The sequence below is a fragment of the Trichogramma pretiosum genome, unplaced genomic scaffold (assembly GCF_000599845.2).
Source record: "Trichogramma pretiosum strain Unisexual culture from Peru unplaced genomic scaffold, Tpre_2.0 scaffold77, whole genome shotgun sequence".
Lineage (NCBI taxonomy): Eukaryota > Metazoa > Arthropoda > Insecta > Hymenoptera > Trichogrammatidae > Trichogramma > Trichogramma pretiosum.
Genome location: NW_019641667.1, coordinates 123176 through 141411, shown reverse-complemented (window position 1 = coordinate 141411; position 18236 = coordinate 123176). Strand labels below are relative to the sequence as shown.

The window sequence follows — 18236 nt, the reverse complement described above, 5'->3', positions numbered from 1 at the left end:
CTTCGTTTGTCAGAATGAATAACTGCACGGTGTCACGTATAAGTACGTATGTATGCATGTATGCGCGAGCGCATTCATTTGGACTGTTATGTGCGCGCGCCACCGAGGCCAATCACGATTCTCATTGATCGAGCCAATTTTTTGCACAGCCCCTGTGGATACTATACGTATATAATGATACACGTCCGCATTTGGACACTCGCGACCATCGCCAATTTGCCACAGATAGAGATCCCCAATCACCGTCACCTGCGTCATAATAATAATAACAACAATAATAATGATGATATAGTGCGAGTCCACCACCTGTGTGAGAAAACCAGTTATGACTAATGTCCCCGCTGCGCACAGAAAAAAAAGACCCCAAAGTATGGACGAGAGCGTGTAAGTATGCCAGTGGTATGAGTAGTAGCAGCAGATATGATAATAATGCAGGCGGATATAGGTGGTCGCGTGTACCTGATTGCCGCCTTGATTATGACACTCATAGAAGCCTACAGGCTGCTGCAGGTCTTCCGGGTTGCCGGGCGAGTCAATGCACATACCGCTACTCAAATGCCGGATCTGCAGCATTTTTTGCAGGTTTTGTTTTTGTTTAATGAATGAGAAAAAATATGAAAATGCGTGTAAAAAAGAGTTTTTTTTTAGATAAATGAGAAAAATATTAATGAACTGGATAATGAAAAGCAAAATAACAAAATTATCGACACACACAGAGGATGATGACAACACTTATGTAACAACAGTGTGTAGAGATGACCAGGATGACGATGATTCCCCATAAACAGTATGCTGTGGTGGTATTATAAATTATAAAATACTTGATTCACTATGTATAAAAAAGATGGATAAAACACATAAAAAACATAACACGATAAATAGTCATAAATAACAAGCAGAGCTAATGAAGCAAATTTGTACACACACACAAAAAGTACACACACATAATAATTGATGCATCTCGTAAAACAGAGAGGAGGCTGTCTACGTTAAATGTATAAAACGCAGGGAGGCGAACTCGATATGTACACTGCGCTCAAACGACGTATACACGCACACAGGTCGTCGAAATTTATGCGACGCCTGCCTTGGAAAAGTAAACAGAGATATTTCGACTCCGACGTTTATACGTTTTAATTGAAAATATCCTCGAGGAGCAAAGTGAAAAAAAGCACAACAGCTTTGCTTTTCACAGGCGCGCGTGAGTATATACGTCGTGTATTGTAGCAGTACATGCGTTATAATAATAATGATAAGAAAAGGGGGTAGCAGTGGTAAATCAATCGACGGCCGGTCTGTCTGTGTGATGCTGAAGGTGTCGTGTTGTACCTGGTTGCCTCCTTGGCGATGACACGGATAGAGTCCAGCCGGTTTGTGCAAATCGCTCTTTCGTGCCGGCGAGTCCAGGCAGGCGTTCACCCCCTCGCCCAGGTTTCTCACCTACAATTTCGGGGTCACACATGACATACAGGTTTATTGACATTTGTGATTCGTGGATATTGTCATTATTATTATTAGATGTATACTATGCAATGACAATAATATATTATAAAACTCGGGTGAATTATGTCCTCCGATGTACGCTGCTGCATCTCTCCTCCGAAATATCTCACACTCACACGGTGTGAAGTATACGTTATCGCTCGCACCTACTATACGTATAAGGACCATGTGTATGTATATTTTCATAATGCACGTATCGCGTTGCAGTCACGTTACACGTAAACCGACACTCGCCGATATTGCGCTACGAATATATACCCGGGGCACAAATATCCATTTACCTTCGTTACCACGTTTGCTCTCAACTCTCGCGCGCCAAGCATTATTAATAACAATAATAAAAAGAAGACTTTGCGGCTCTCTCGGACTCGAGTGCAACAACAACGACTAAAACTACGAAAACAAAAACAACAACAACAATGATTGCGCGTGTAAATACGGGGGGCGGCAAAGTTACTCGGCGATAAAGCGCATTTTAATCGCTTCCCTCGGCGCAACAGAGAGAGAGAGGATTACTTCCGCGGATGGTGGTGGTGGAAAAAAAACACACGCTTCGATAAAACGACAAGCTGGAAACGCGAGCACAGAGCGCAGCGCGCCCGATGAGCAGAAGCAAAAACGGTATAGCGTGAGATTTTTTTCGTTTTTAATAGCATCGGAGTTTGCGAGAGCTTGCGCACATATATATAGCAGAGTAGTGCCTCTACACACGCTACGTACGTACTTCTGCTCCACGTATATGTATAGCACTACTAGTAGTAGTAGCAGCAGCACGTAGAAATGAAAAAACAACAATTTTGAACTAAAATTCGAGCGATAACGTAACTCACTTCTCTCGTGTGCATATGTCTGTGTGTATGGGCTGGAAAAAAAAGGTCAAACCGATGTATATACGGTGGAGCTTTATTAGAGCGAATGCACGCCTGAATTTTTTTCCCCGTTCTCTCGTCGCTTTGTGCGGAGAGCTCGTCCTATTTGCTGCAGCTGGAAAAAAGAAAGGAAGAAAGAGAGTTCTCCCAAGGAGAGAGAGAACACGCGGATAAAAGCGAAATTCATGATTTTCCTCTTGCACATCATTAATTTTTCGACTTGATTTTTGCTCCCTTCTTTCTCGTTTTGCAGCACGTCCACACACACTCCACCCCTTGACGAACGAAATACATAACGTTATGACCTTTTTGGACGGCGTAGAGCCTCGATGTCGCACAAAGGTGTTTAATTTCAAAAGAGCAGCGCCATATCGGATACTTCTGGATGGGGGAAAAAAAAAGAATAAAAATAAACGCCAGGAGAACGAACGGTTTAATGCACGTGTTAACGACGTCGTCGGCTTTGAAAATCTTATATATTATACGTATTATAACGGAGCCGAGAAATATCAAGCGCGCATCGCGCGTAATAACTATAAATTTCAGAATCGATCGCTGCTACGTGATTCGAGTCGCGGCGTCGTGCACCGTGTAAGAAGCTTCGCGATATCCTTCACTTTACCTCTCTCTCTCACTGAATGACTCCGCGCGATATCGTCGCGACGATCAGCAGCAGCAGCAGCAGTAGCAGCACATATATCTATGTATATAGGCGCTTTTCTGTGCATATACAGCCAATAGCGAAAAAAGGAGAGAAAAAAAAACCGATTTCCAGAGAGTGAGAGAGATATGGTAAAAGGTTTCGAGTGAGGGGGAGCCGTTATATCGACCCTAAAGTAGCTGGTATAGGCGAGCTTTAAACCGTCAACTTTAAATATAAAGCTCGTCTAACGCGTACGGTTTTTTTCTCTCTCTCTCTCTCTCTGCCTATTTAATCAAGCGTAGAAGCCGTGAAATTTTAGCTAGTACGCGTATGTACGTATGCTCATAGCCGAGAGCGAGAATTACAAAAACAAACAATTCTAAAAACGCGTCGGAAAGATATAATGCAAAACACAATGCGAACAACACCGCTACCGCTGGCTACCGCCGTGCCACATAGCTCTAGGGTAAAGATACAAACGCATTTGTCTCTCACTCTACTGCTGCTTCTCTCAGTGCGTGGCGCGTTGGGGGAAAAAAAACAACAACGACAAAAAAAACGTAAATTTAGTTATATCTAACGCGGCCAGGTAAACAAGGATTTGAATCACAAGCCGTAGTGTGCGGGTACATGCACAAATTTATTATTTTCCCCGCGAAAATATACATATCAAGCAGAGAGAGAGAGATTGATTTATCAATTGCGAAAGAGGACGAGTTCGAGCTCGCGGCCAAAGCTATAAATCAATGCGGGACCAAAAAACATGGCGGTCTGGTAGTTTTATTTTTTTTTTTTTGGCTTCGCGTGAAAGACCCGCACGACGACGACGACGACGACGACGACGACGACGACGACGACGACGCGACACAGTCATGAAATATTCAGAAAGTTGCGTTTACGGTGTGTCTGTGTGGGTGCATAAGAACGACAAAAGAAGAGATGAATTCGTCGCTGCGTGTATTCTTTCGTAAAAGAAATGGGGGCTCGCGCGCACGATAAATTTGTCGACGATGTGCAAAATTCCAACAATGAGCTTCGCTTCTTCTCCAACGACGATGATCGATGGAGCATCCTAAAAAGTAGTCCAAAATCGTAAGTGTAAACATGGAAAAAAAAGTGGAACGAAATATTTTAATCAGCAGTCGTGGGTTTCCAAGCCATCGCGGAGCGAGCTAAAAAAGAAAGGTCAGAGCACGAATGAATCTGTTAGCCGTGGCTACGAATACACACCTCGCCCGACGCCACGGCCTCGCCGGGTATGAAGAGCTCCGGATAGATGTTGTCGAGGTACCACTTGAAGGACTTGCAGCCGAGATTCTTCCTCAGGGCTTTGCGCTCCGACACGTCGCCGAAATTTCCCTGTTTTATTATAAACACACAAACAGAGACACACGTAAGATGTCACATACAACGATATAATTGACGCGTTACATATATAGCGAAATGCTGTCGTCGTCGACGACTTGTCTAACCTTGTCGTGACCTATCCTCTGATAGTAGTACTTGGCGTACTCGTCGAGCCAGACTTCGCTGAGCCTGATGCTGTTCCTCTTGAGCACGTTCACGCCACTGCGCCATTTGTAGGGTGAGCGTTTGCGGAAGATGTGTCCGACGTGCGAGCACGGCACGATCTCCAGCGTACCTGTAGTAGTTGGATGGTATACGTGTATTATTGTACATAGACGTTATTAACTTTGCTCCGTATTTTTTCATACTTATATATATACACCTGTGTATAGATATATAAATCATCGAAGAGAAAAAACAACAAAAAAAAAAGGAAAAACGAGCTTGCAGCAAGAGGTGAGTGCGAGGAGAAAGATGTTTGTTCTTTCTATATTTATAAGAAGAAATGGAATTGTCGTGTTTCCGCCGAGAGCAATGCTTTTAAGGAAGATTGTTTGTTTTGTAATAAAGCGAACGAACAAAAAAAAAAGTCGATATATATTTTTTTCTTTGCTGCTACTCAACGCTCAGGTGGAGAGCTCGTTTCAAAGCGAGTGCGAGAAAATTTCGATTGGCCGCGCGCGCGGTTCTCTCTTTCGTATAAGATACAAAAAATACAGTTATATCCAGCCAAACTGGATTGTTTCCTTCTTCTTTCTCTCTGCCCCTTGCTCTCTTACCTCCGCACATCCAGGTCTTGAACGAGAGCTCGAGATTCTCGCCGCCCCAGATATCGAAGCCGCTGTCGTAGGTGCCGAGTCGCTCGAAGAACTGCCGATCGATGGCGAACAGGCCCCCGGCCATGGTGGGCGACCACACGGGCTCCGCCGGGTTCTTGTGGCGCTTCTTCTCGCGCTCGGGCACGCTGTGCCAGTTGAACTGGAGATTCCAGTCGAAGCCGCCCACGTTCACGCCGCCCGAGTCGCGCCAGTGATACTCGAGGGTCGTGTCGTCGATCACGTCGATCACGGGACAGACCACGGTGGTCTGGTTGCGCGCGATGCGATCGAGGAGGGGCTCGAGCCAGCCCTCGGTGCACTCGCAGTGACTGTCGAGGTAGGTGAGCACGGGCGCCGTCGCCACGGTGGCGCCCAGCAGGCGGGCGCGGATGAGACCCTCGCGCTTCTGGGCGCGCAGTATGCGCACCTTGGGATAGTTCATCATGTAGTCTTCCAGTTGGCGTTTCAGGTGGGCTGGAAGCAGAAGAGAAAAAAAATTAAAGTCGGCTTATAGTACGACCGTATAAAGGATCAGCGATAGCTCGATTGATTATCGGCAGGACGAATTAAGCGACGCGATGTGGTTATACAAAGGACGCCTGCGCGTTGGTGGTGCTCGATTTAATCCTCATTAATATTGTAGCGCGATACTCGCGCAAGTCGAGCTTGCAATCAGATCGATCCTCGCCTCGCCTCCCTCGTATATAATACAGCATCAGTATACAGAGAGCCCAGCAAGAGCGAGATCCGAGAGGCAGAGCTTGATTTATTCGCGAATAACAAAATACCTCAACGTGTGCGTATGTATAGTATATACCACGACGTACGTACGCTCATCTTCTCGGATCTTAAGCTTTATGCGGATTAAAGCTTGCAACGGTGCAAAGGGGATCAGTGTGATGTTGGCGCCCTCCCCGCACGGCCTGCCTGTCTGCTTGTGTATACCTACTAGAGGCGCACGAGTTGCCTATACACTACTCTCGGCTCTGTTTAGAACCGGCAGCGGGAGAGAGAAAGCGGTTTATGACGCTACCGAGGTAAAATCGCCCCAAGGCCTATTATCGCTGCGCGAATTTACATGACGCGCCGCAAGCGCCTCGATGCCGCCTATATACTATACTCGAGCTATGTATGTGTGCGCAAAGGACAATCAGCCTAATCTTCCCTATGAGTAGCTGAAGAGCTAATCCGGGATTTTACTTGATCTACCTACCTACCACCCCTCGCGGCCACTCGTACGTCGATCCCACATCTTTTTTTGCCGTTTTTTTTACTTTAATTCAATCTTCGTTTTTTTTTCAGCTTAATATATTTCACGCGCGTCGAGCCGTGTACGTAGCCGCAAGCACACACACACACTCGATAATGGAGAAATTATTGTCGCGCACGTTTCCCAAACGACGCGAGCCCCGTAGTTGGCAAAAATAATTATATTTTGTTATTGCTCGTTTGCCGAGAGTACGCGCGCGCGAACGTGGGCACGTGAAAAAAGTTATAACGCCGTCTCGTGGTCGTCGTCTCGCGACCAGCTGTGTGTGTCGTTGTTGTTGTTGTGTTGAGCTTTTTTTTGCGCTTGCAAATTACTGCACCCGTACGAACGAACGAACGAACGAAAAAAAAGGCAGAAGAGCTGCAGCACGAGCCGCAGACACATAACAATGTTTTCGATTTTAATTACGACGATGATAATGATACAATTACGAGTCCCCGGACGCTTTTTCGCAATTAGGCCATCCCCGCTTCGCGTATGAGGCAAACAAAAAGTATATAATGAAACGACGTATAAACTTTGTATTTTATGTGACTTACGCATGTCGGAGTAGTCGTCGACGAGAATGATCTCCTGGATCAGGTGATCGGGCGATCGATCGAGCACCGAATGCACCGTGCGCAGCAGCACCGACCACGCCTCGTTGTGGAAGCAGATGATCACGGCGGTCGGGGGTAGGTCCTTCTGGTATCGGCCCGGTTCTTTGCACCTGTAAACACAGACAAAAGAAAATACGTTAAAATGGTTATTTTACTGTAGTGGCACACAATTTTGGGATCATCATCATCGGGGTATAGAGGCAGGCAAATATAGAGTAAGAGCGAGCTTTTCACTCCGAATTTGAACGCACGCGCTCTTGCATAATTTGTCGAAAAATATGAGGCAAGAAGCATTAACGGAGTAATTTCATGAGCTGATTCAATTTGGCAAGGTAGATTGTATGTGTGAGTGTATGTGCAGGACTCCTTCTCTCTTACTCGCGCGCGTTTATATATATAGTACGTTGAAGAGATATTTTAGAGCGGAGCAAAACTCGCTCGCTCGGCAAGTGTGCTCGCTGCCGCTGCCGCTGCATGGCTATGGACATAGAAGTGGTAGGATTAATTTTAGTTGGATGACATTAGACTTATTAAAGTTCAGAGTAAGAGAGAGAGTGGCGGAGAGAGCATTGGTGGGGCTAGTGGAAAATAAATTACTTGCACGCACGCGTGCACACAACCGGGGCGGCTACATCCTAATGAATTTCAATTAGCCACGAGGGAGAGAGGAGAGAGAACAGAGAGGATTAATATAAAATTTTCACAAGTAAAATGCAAATAATTCGCGCTCGCAAGCTCGCCCGCCTCTTCTATTTATGTGTTTGTGCTCGCTCTCTGTTCAGCGTCGCATATGCCCGGATTACCGAGCCAAAAGTGTGCGACGACGCCGAGGCGGTGCTCCACACACACACACACACACACACAATCGACACATCCATCCTACGACCGACGACGACGACGAGTTGCGATAGACACCAATGCGCCAGCCCAGCCCAGAGCCAGCCAGCGAGGGCAAATGTACTTTTGATCTATAGGATATAAGAAGAAGAAGCTGCTGCTGCCGCAGAGAGCACAGAGCCCTTTACCCCCTTTCCCCCAACCCATCCACCAACGTTCTTGAGGTTGCCACGTCGGTATGTGCAGCGCGGCGCAAGCTCCACTAGCTCACACAGAGAGAGAATAGCTATATATAGGTAACACACAAGTTCTGCTGAGCGAAGCTGAAAATCGAAGACGCGCGAGTGAGCGTCATTCGATCTGATTTTGCACAGCAGCAGCGGTAGCGGCAGCAGCAGAGCTCTCCAAGAGAGAGAGAGAGAGGAGCTTTTTCACCCTTATACTCGTGAAAGTCAATCGAGTTGAAAGAATCGACAAGTGCTGCTGCTGCTGCAACGCCGCTGAAAGAAGAGTAGTAGTATATACGTCGACTCCGGAGCTTAATACCACCGCACCGAGCAGATCTGCTCTGGCGTTGAAGTTAAGCATCGCTCGTCTCGCGAGCGTGTACGTTAATTGAATATTTCCATTGTGTATTTATTCGTAAATCTCTCTGTCTCTCGCGATCGCTCTCGATTTCTGTGCGAAACAAAAGGAAAAATTAACCTCCTATCTATGTCCTGTCTTTCTTCGGCGCGCGATCGAATCGGAGTCAAGCGAGTGTACATCATACATAATACACACAATCGTCGATCGTCGCGTACCTATCGAATGGCCAGCCGAGCGTGAAAAATTACTACCTGATCGACACGAATTTGATTCGATCGTCGCACAGCAGCAGCTCGTCTGCATTAATATGCCGGCCCCATCGTGTCGTCGTCATCGTTATAAAGCATTAAATTCGGTAAGCTCGACAAAAAAATAGACTCTATCAAACGCGAGATGAATTTTCCGATTTCTCGTGAGCGCTATTGCCACCAGTACCACCACGACAACTACTACGTCGACGAAAGGATTGGCAGCTGCTGCTACTACCGTTATATATACACACCGCTGCAGAGTGCGGGAGGAGGGCCGCGATAATGTAACGCAATTATCGATAAACTAGTCGATCGTTGTCGAACTCGTCGTACGTATATAATTCGAACAAAGCGTTTTCCCGCAGCTGCAATATTGCCGCCGTCGCTGCTTTCGCTGCTGTTGCTGCTGGCTTTGGGAGAGAGAGAGAGCAGCTAGCTTGAGTAGAAACTAGTACGCAAACTGCTAGTGGTATAGTACAGTATACGGCCCCGAACACCACCGACTTTGTTTCGTGTCCGTGTGTGTCTGTATGTGCACGTTGTAAACGCGTTCGCTTGTGTGCATAATGGCTCTGACGCGCAAGTGTGCTTAAAGGGTCCTGAAAGCTCGACTTTGTGCCACGAGCGACTTGCGAGATTCGGTTAGCCGACGAGAGGACCGGCGCTTTCACATGTCGCTTCTCTGCTGCAGCGTGTGTGTATATGTGTATGTAACCCACCGCGCACCGCACTGCATGCATACATACAGCAGCCCCGTTTATGGTTCCTATCCAGCTTGTGTGTGTGACTCGGAAAGTGATGAATGCATTACGCGCCGTTACGTGTTAATTATTTCGTCCACCCCCGCACGGTTAGCCAATTATTTTGCAACCTCCCCCTGCCACGTTGAAAATATTTCAATCGCGCATGAATTAATATTAGTGCCCGGAGAGTCTACGCGAGAAGCTCTCGCTAAAAATTCTTCTCACTCGCGTCGAATATTTCGAAAGCGGGCGAATTTAATCTAAATTTTTTCGAGCTCCGAGAACCCGGAAAAAAGGCAACGAGCCCCTTGTATGTATTACACAGGCTGTATATTACATAGTTCCGTTTGATTGATTTATAACAGTCGGCAGCATTTTTCCTCGTCCGGGTCTAATTGGATTTTGCGCGCGCGGTGTGCATAATGCAGCAGCACAGAGCGCCAACGATTAAGAAAGAAATGCGCGCCCTACTCCCGGCCCTTCAGGACTATTATTATCTTGTAGTAGATCGTGTTAGAGATTTATTTCGGGTAAAAGAAAATCCTCCGTGAAGAGCATCTAACTCGATTGGCTGCTCGGAGCCGCCGCCGCCACCACCACAGACTTGAGATTTCTTTTTCGCCCTTACATACCTCGAAGACGCCTAGCTAAGTATAGAAATTCATGTTGATGAATGTGTGTGTGTGCTCGAGCCCCCGTTTATAATATGCACGCGAAGCGCTGCAGAACATAAATTTACTTCAGCCTGTTTTTGACAGATCGAAACGATGGAGCGCCGTTGCCGCGTTGCAGAGTTGCATCGATGAAAATGTTTGCGCAAAGTCATGCGCACACACTGAAATTTCCTAGCGAGCTTTCGGATATATAGGGGGGCACAAAGAAAAAAAGCTAGAAAAAAAAGCTAAAAATAAAAAATATATGGCGTAGTTGCTTCTTCGGCTAATGGACTATTTCGCTCGGCACGTGAGGAAACGCATCAGGTACATAGTACACCATCGCACACGTCATTCGCACAAACTCGGTCGTTTTCGCTCGTTAATGATTCGCGCAGTCTCACTGCTCTGTGTGTGGCGGTGTGCTGCCGCTCGTCGGTCGGTCGCAATTTCTCAAAGTTGCGCGAGAGAAAATAAACGTATATAGAGCTCGATCCGTCACTCGCGCACCAATTAATTTCTCTCGCGCGAGATATCTCGGACGCAGCCCCCGAATAAAGTTTCGTGAATTATACTCGATTTCTTTTTTTTTTCCTTTTTTTACACCCAAAGCCCGTAGCTCTGCGTTATCGACCACATTGGAGAAAAGTGGAAGCACCGCCGCCGCCACCGAGGACTACTACTGATACCTACGTGTAGCGGAGCAAGAGGGTGGAAAATTGAATTTTCGCAGCCCGAGACGCAGACTTTATACGTATGTATATAGATATCTACGCGGCTCGATGGGTCCGAATGATTAGGGCTCGGAGTGTCCGTACAGCGTTGCTCTCTCTCTGCAAGCTCGAGAAGTCGTCCCCCGATCTCGAAAGGAGATAACCGAAGCCGAGGCAAGCACGAACACTTTCGAACACGTTTTACCAAGAATTTAGAAATTATCTTACGAAAAATCACGCGAATATTTTCCCTTGTTTTATAATTTTTCCGAAAAATTTCGCAGCGCGTAAATCCCCCCGGTAAAACGCTTTTGAAAATTTTCCACTTTCAACCATATAGCTTCTCAGCTATAGAGTATCTCGTCCTTAATCTCGGTTCTCGCGCTCACGAAACGCATTTGCCGTTATATCTGCGGAGCATGCATTAAAGTTTCCGATCAAAGACGACGCGACGCGACGATGCCGTTGCTTACACTCTCGTGAGGCGTGCTCAGTGGCACGGCAACGGCGGCAACGAAGACGTCGCCCAATATGTACCTTGGCGCGCGCGCGATTGCGACAAGCGCGTCGTCGTCGTCGTCGTGCAAGAGGGAGAAAAGGGTGGGATCGAGTGAGAGATATCGAGAGGCGACGAGCTTGTTTAAGTTGCGCGTCGTAACCGAAGTTGAAAGTTTCAAGCTCTGATATGAGCTCTCTCTATATCTAGCTCTTCTCGAATTTTCGAATGAAAATCGCTCGTTAGAATCGGGGGTTGATCCGCACGCCCGAACTGCCGAGACGCGTGTGTGTGTGGCTTCGAGCCCTACGTCGTTAAATCGAATAATAAATATGATGAATTGCAAATAACAACTACCGGAAGGAAACGTATCGCGGTCATTAGGATAGATAGATAGATAGATAGGTTTATTAATAAATGGCCCAGGACAGTAGTCCTTTATGGCTCGTACAAAAGGTTAAAATACATCAAGCCATGCGCCACTTGGCAGCAGCCAACGGCACGGTAAACAATATAAATTCAATAACAGTGTAAACATAGAGAAAAAAGAAAATAAAAAAAGTACAAAAACAAGTTAGATTTCAAGCATATGCTGCCGCAGAAGCCTCTTAAAGCTCACATTTCCGTATTTCCGCCTGAGACTGCAAGGCAATTCATTCCACAAGCGCGCCGCTCCAATTGTGAATGAAGAGCAGGCACACTCAGTAGTAGCCCTGACAACGACCAACTCGAGCTCATCTCTTCTAGTGCTGCGGCCCGCAGGGGCCTCCCGAAATTCAAACTCTGCGGACCAGTAGTCAGGCCCACCTTTGCGTAGCACAGACGCAAGCAGACCAAGACAAGCGAACCGGATCCTCTTCTCATATGGCAAGATATTGAGCCTTTCATATTGTGGAGTAACATGCTGCCACCTCCTGAGTCCGGTAATGAAGCGCACAGAAGCATTCATGCATCTTTTGACTCTGAGAGCCTGCTCCGCCGAGATGCTCAGGAACAGTGCCGCGCAGTAGTCCACATGCGGGAATACCAGCGTCGTGACCAACATGGCTCTAACGTCCGCCGCAAGAAAGTTGCCACATCTTCTCAAGCTCGACAGAGTCGCAAAGACGCGGGCAGTGATCACCGAGACATGGCCTCTCCAGGTGAGCTCGCTGTCCAAGGTGACTCCAAGCAGCCTCAGCTTGTCGACCACCAGGACAGGGCTTCCATCGATGACAGGTGGAGGTACATCGCCAGCCCGGAGCTGAGACATGTATCGACGAGTTCCCAGCCATATGGCCTTGGTCTTGTCCGGATTGATCACCAGGTCCGAGTCCGCCGCCCACGCCGCAAGCCGACCCAGGTCCTCCGACAGCATAGCCGTCAGCCTTCGCACATCCGCAAATGGTCCATGGACGTAGATGGTGGTGTCATCCGCATAAATGTGATGCCGGCAATTTTTCAGGACACGAGGGGCGTCGTTGGCAAACAGCGCATACAGCAGCGGCCCTAAAACGCTGCCTTGCGGGACACCTGCCATCCTTGGCAGGGTCACCGATCTCTCGCCACGAGGTCCAATCACTAGTTGTGTGCGTCCTGTCAGATAGGACTGGATCCAGGAGCACGCCGGGTCAGACCATCCCAGGCATTTAAGCTTATTGAGGAGGATACTGTGGTTAACGACGTCAAAGGCTCGCGAGAGGTCGACTGCAGCCATGAGGGTGACCTCCTGGGACTCAACAGCCTCTCTCACATCGTCCATTATGCGCAGAAGGGCAGTCTGCGTGCTATGACCCTTACGAAAACCAGACTGGTACTTGTCAAGGAGGTTTCTGGATTCGATGTAGTCAGCCAGCTGAGCATGGGCAAGCCTCTCCAGAATCTTGGACATAGCACACAGCAGGCTTATAGGCCGAAAGTCACCGGCATCTCGTGGTGACGACTTCTTCGGCACAGGTCGAACAATGGCAGTCTTACAAGCAGAGGGAAACACACCAGTCTGCAGGGAACAATCAGAAATATTCGCCATAACCGGCAGCGTAACACAGAGACACTCGCGCAGGAAGCTCGCAGGAATGTCATCAGTGCCACGGGCCTCAGTTCTAGTCCGGGCAACAGCTTCAACCACCTCAGAGAGTTGCACATGTCGGAAGTAAAATCGCTCGTCAGGGTTTACACTGCCAACAGGCGTCTCGAGATCCACAGCTCTCGACCGGAAAGCTCCAAAGAAGTGCTGATTAAGCTCATCAACGCTGACGGGAAGCTCAGCAGACCTGCCAGCCCTCGAGCCAAGCCCAAGCCGACCCAGCATCCTCCACTTCGAGGCCGAGTCAGTGCAATCACGAAAGCGTTCGCGATAATGCCGACAAGCAGCGTCACGAGCAGCGGTCCGGAATCGGTTGCGGAGTGTCTTGTATGTCGCTCGGTCGTCATCAGTTCTCATTCTTCGGAATGTTCTCCAGGCCTTGTCTCGAGCCACTCTGAGCTGCTTCAACTCAGGCGAATACCAGGGCTTAGCTCGAGTCGTCCGCACGACATCCTTGTACGGCGCATGCCGATCATACAGCGCAGTAATAGTTCTGGTAAACAGGTCAACCTTCTCGTCCACCGATTCACAGCGGCAGACCGAGGGCCAGTCACACTCCGCCAGATCACGGAGAAACAGTTCTCGATCGAAACTCCTGTAGCATCGCCTCCTGGCGACGCTCGGCTCACACATGCCAACGCGCAGCGCCAGAGTCGCAGCCAGAAAGTCGTGAGTCGAGATACCTGCGACAGATGTCTGGTCAAAGCTCATCACGTCATCGACGTTGCTAACACATATGTAATCAATGCTCGTGTGAGCAGTGCGCTTGTGATTGGTAGGCGAGAAATCCAGCCTCGCCAGTGCACACACCTCCAAGGACTCCCGTAATTCACGAGAGCTACTCAGGTCCTGCCAGTCAATATTTAGGTCGCCGAGCAAGATGGTGCGCTCAGCGGCTGTCCTGCAATTCAGAATAGCCTCCTCAACGTACGCCCAATTTCCGACACGAGGTGGGGAGTAGACAACGATGCACAGCACGTCGACAGATGCAAGACTCAATTTGACCATCATGTACTCGGGTCGTCTGGCATAACTCGGGTCGTCTGGCATTAGGAAGGAAGGATTGACTCTCGGGCTCTAACAATTTCGACCCACGATGCGCGGATATATACACAAGCGACGACGATTCAATTTGATGCCGCGCGCACGAAACAGCAGCAGTAACTCTCGAGGACGCTTCTATAAATATATATCGCTCAGCGTAGGGAGGAGGCAACGCTACAGATTTCGCGCTGCTGACGCTGTATACGCGTAAATCGATGCTTTATTCATACGAGCTTCGTAGGTATACGCTACGTAGTAGAGAGCTGACTGACTGAGATTTCTCGCGATTTGTCAACGAGCTTTCGCTGGGTAAATTTCCCACGAGTACGCCCGCACAGAGAGAGAGAGGCGTAATATACGCGCTTCGCACCCGAGTACAGCTAGTCTCGGTCTCTCTCTGTCTCTTTTCATCCTCTATACACAACGACGCGCGAGCAAGATTGAGACGTTGACGAGTTGAGACACAGAGAACAAAAAACGAAAAAAGAAATAAAAATACTCGGGGATGGAAATGGTCGTTTTAGCCGATAAATCGATTTGTTGTATCGCCACGGAAACAATATCTCGGGATAATACCCCCGGACTAATTCGTAAATTGACCCGCTCGAGATGCGTGTCTGACCGAGCGCGACTCCTTACTACTTGTGCTCCACTGTACTACTGAATACCCGACCGTATCCCCGCAATATCAAAGACCATCCCGGCCGAATATAATCGAAATTTATCTCTGATATCTAGGTCCGCTGCTGCTGCTTATAGATCTATAAACGCGCGACGATAAATGCGAATAATAAATAGCTCGGGCCGGTGGTTGCGCCATTGTATCCGCAGCCGTGCAACTATAGCCCCGGCGTGTATTACTGCTGCTGCAGCGGTTGTGCACGAACAACGCGCGGAAATGTATCTCTATACATTTGTACGTATACGTTTGTGTGTGTCTGTGCGAGTGTACGAAGCTGGAAAAGGGTAGGATGCATCGCAAATTGCACACACAAACGAGAAGTGCCTCTCGTATACGAAACCGGGGCCGAGCTATATAGCCCCCGCGTTCTACCACGCGCGCGCTCGCAAGCTCGCTTGAAGGTAATTGGATTTTCCGAATACCCGGAATACGAAGGGAGAGAGAGAAGAGAGACAGAATCAAACCTCGATTATCCCGAAACTTGTGTAACTTTCTCATCCTTATACACTCTATTTCCATCTCTCTCTCTCACTTGCTCTTCCGTTCTTTCTTTTCTCTGCAGGCGAGAGAGAGAGAGAGAGCGACTTTAACCCGCAACACATGCGAGTCGGTGTTGTAGACTTTGGTTTGCGCGCGTGAAAGAATCGACTGCGGCCCCTCTTTTTAGCTGGCGAGGCAACTTTTTTTTTCTTTTCGAATCGAGCTCCAACTCGCTGCTATACCGCAACTATCTCGGACAGATGCGCGAGGAATCGAGCGGGATTCGACATTGGCAACGACAAAATTGTTGCACAAATTTTCCTTAAAATTAATGTGATCGAGGAGGGACTTATTTTCCTTTATGTAAGTCAATTAAATTTTCACTCACTAATATTACAACTATGTATACATGAATACCTTATACCTTTTAGATTTGAACTACCTTTTAGATAAAACTAAATCCGTTACGTTTATCTTTGCGTTAAAAACAATGCACACGACTTCAATTTTTGTACAGTTTATGTAAAAAAATAAATGAGTATTTATGCAATCATTTTCAACGAAGATTTCTGCAATATTGAATCTGCACAAAATTTCAGGGTTTTTTCAACGTCATACATAATCGAAAACTGACACACATATTGATACATTATAGAATATTTTATTTAAAAGTGCGAAGGCATTCTCAAGAAAAATTAATTAATCTATTCGTCCAACGAATCTTGATTTACTCTACGACGTAGAAAAAGGCCTCGATACAGAGAGAGCGCCATAGCAAAATGAAGCGAACACACAAGCGAGGGATCAAGATCAAGGGTGTTAAGCTGAAATGGCTATACACACTCCTAGCGCCTGGCGAATAAGGTATTATAGGGTTAACACAAACGAGCTATACTACTGCTGCTGCTGCTGCTGCTGCTATACTGCAACTCGTGTATACACGTGCACACACGAGTGGATAGAGAGAGAGAAAAGCAGCTGCGCAACTGCAGTGCATAAAGTTTTAATTGTCTTTGCAGCATCGATGTAACGATAGCTGCCACCGCTGCAGCTGCAGCTAACTTTCTTGTAATCGGATCGCACGCACTGGCGCGCGCGCTCGACGCGACGCGAAGCGCACAGCGGGGGACAGCTACTGCAATGAGATTAAGGGCGGAGGAAAAAAGCACTCCGCTCGCGAGCGGCATTATTTCGATCGTAGGAATCTTTCCCGCCGCGAATGTGTGTAACAACGCGCGCACGCGAGAGAGCAACAGCCCACACACACACGACCATAAATCGCGCGGATATAAAGTACGAGCGATGCAGCAGCAGCAGCGTACATACATTTTTTGCAAAGTATACAGATATAGCTCGCGCGCGTGCACGCTGTTATGCTGGAAACACACATACACCAAAGTTTATATCCTCTCTCTCTGCAACATAGACTACTCGCGAGCGAGCGAGCTTGCAGCCACGGACGACGAATTGAAAAAGTTACTCTCCCGAGCAGGTGAAATATTTACCACTCACGCGCTGTGCAGCAATAAGATACGCGCGCCAAGTCGCGCGCAAGCACACACGCACAATGCATATGAGTGATTCTGACTAACTTTTAAAATAACGCCTAAAAAAATTTTTGATGAAAAATTTAGCGGCACCGTATCCGGAATGAATTTTTCTTGAATATTATCAACAAAGAATCCCAAAAATAACTTTGGGCTTTATTTTCCTCCATAGTCCATTTGGGAAACCCGATTTAAATGTGGGTCAAAATAAAACTTCTTCAAATTTTCGAATGACACCGATCTAGATGCGCTTTTGATATGTTATAGTACATGGTAAAAAAATCCTAAAGCCAAAATTTTACTCCCCATCCCCCCCTCCTACCCCCTCCACCCCTATAAACGTCCATTCTTTATTTATATTCATTCTGAAGCCCTGAAGTAATTAAAAAATCTGAAAAAATTCATAATAGTACATATCAACAAAACTAAGCACCTTGAATTTCTTCAGATTTTTCGAGGGCTTCAGGCCTTCAGATAAAATAATTAAAAATTTGGAAAATTTATATACGGCGATACGAGCCAATATCAAACTCGAAAATTTTTTTCTCTGTTTTATGCATTGAAAAACATGACCTTAAATTTCTTTGGATTTTTTCAAGTTTCCTTATGCACTTTTTGAAGCGAAAAAACCCCTTTTTCTTTCATGTGTTTTCATGTGACATTACTTATATCATCCCGCACATAATTATCTACGTAGGCGAATTGCGTAGTCATTATAAATGAATTAAATGTAAAATTTTTTTTTTACGGCCTTGCCCTTGATGATATAGCAAAATTTTTTAAATAAAAAAAGAAAGTGTGTGAAAAAAAATTATTTGTTGAATAATTTATTTATTCATGATAAGAAAAAAATTTTTCATGAAAAAAAATATATTTATAAAAATTTTTCATGAAAAAAAAAATTTTTTATAAAAATTGTTTATAAATTTCCCATGAAAAAAATTTTTTTTATAAATTAATTAATTTATTCATAGTAGAAAAAAATTTCATGAAAAAAAAATTTTTTTCAAAAATTTTTAAGTGATTAACGCAGGATTATCGAATGTTCAATCCAGCGTACAATTCTTATTAAATAAGGGACAGAGTTC

At 46.6% G+C, this 18236-nt stretch overlaps 1 protein-coding gene across 3 annotated transcripts in view; it reads right to left on the bottom strand.

Moving 5' to 3' along the window:
- LOC106648640 (putative polypeptide N-acetylgalactosaminyltransferase 9) overlaps nucleotides 1-18236 on the bottom strand; it is a 130161-nt gene that overhangs the window by 4257 nt on the left and 107668 nt on the right. For all 3 annotated transcript variants that reach the window (XM_014365687.2, XM_014365688.2, XM_023460316.1), the window contains 5 exons: nucleotides 6990-7159; nucleotides 5142-5654; nucleotides 4488-4657; nucleotides 4246-4374; nucleotides 1330-1440 (listed from right to left, as the gene is read on the bottom strand). In XM_014365687.2, coding sequence (XP_014221173.1) covers nucleotides 1330-1440; nucleotides 4246-4374; nucleotides 4488-4657; nucleotides 5142-5654; nucleotides 6990-7159 — 1093 coding nt within the window. The remainder of the gene's footprint in view (nucleotides 1-1329; nucleotides 1441-4245; nucleotides 4375-4487; nucleotides 4658-5141; nucleotides 5655-6989; nucleotides 7160-18236) is intronic.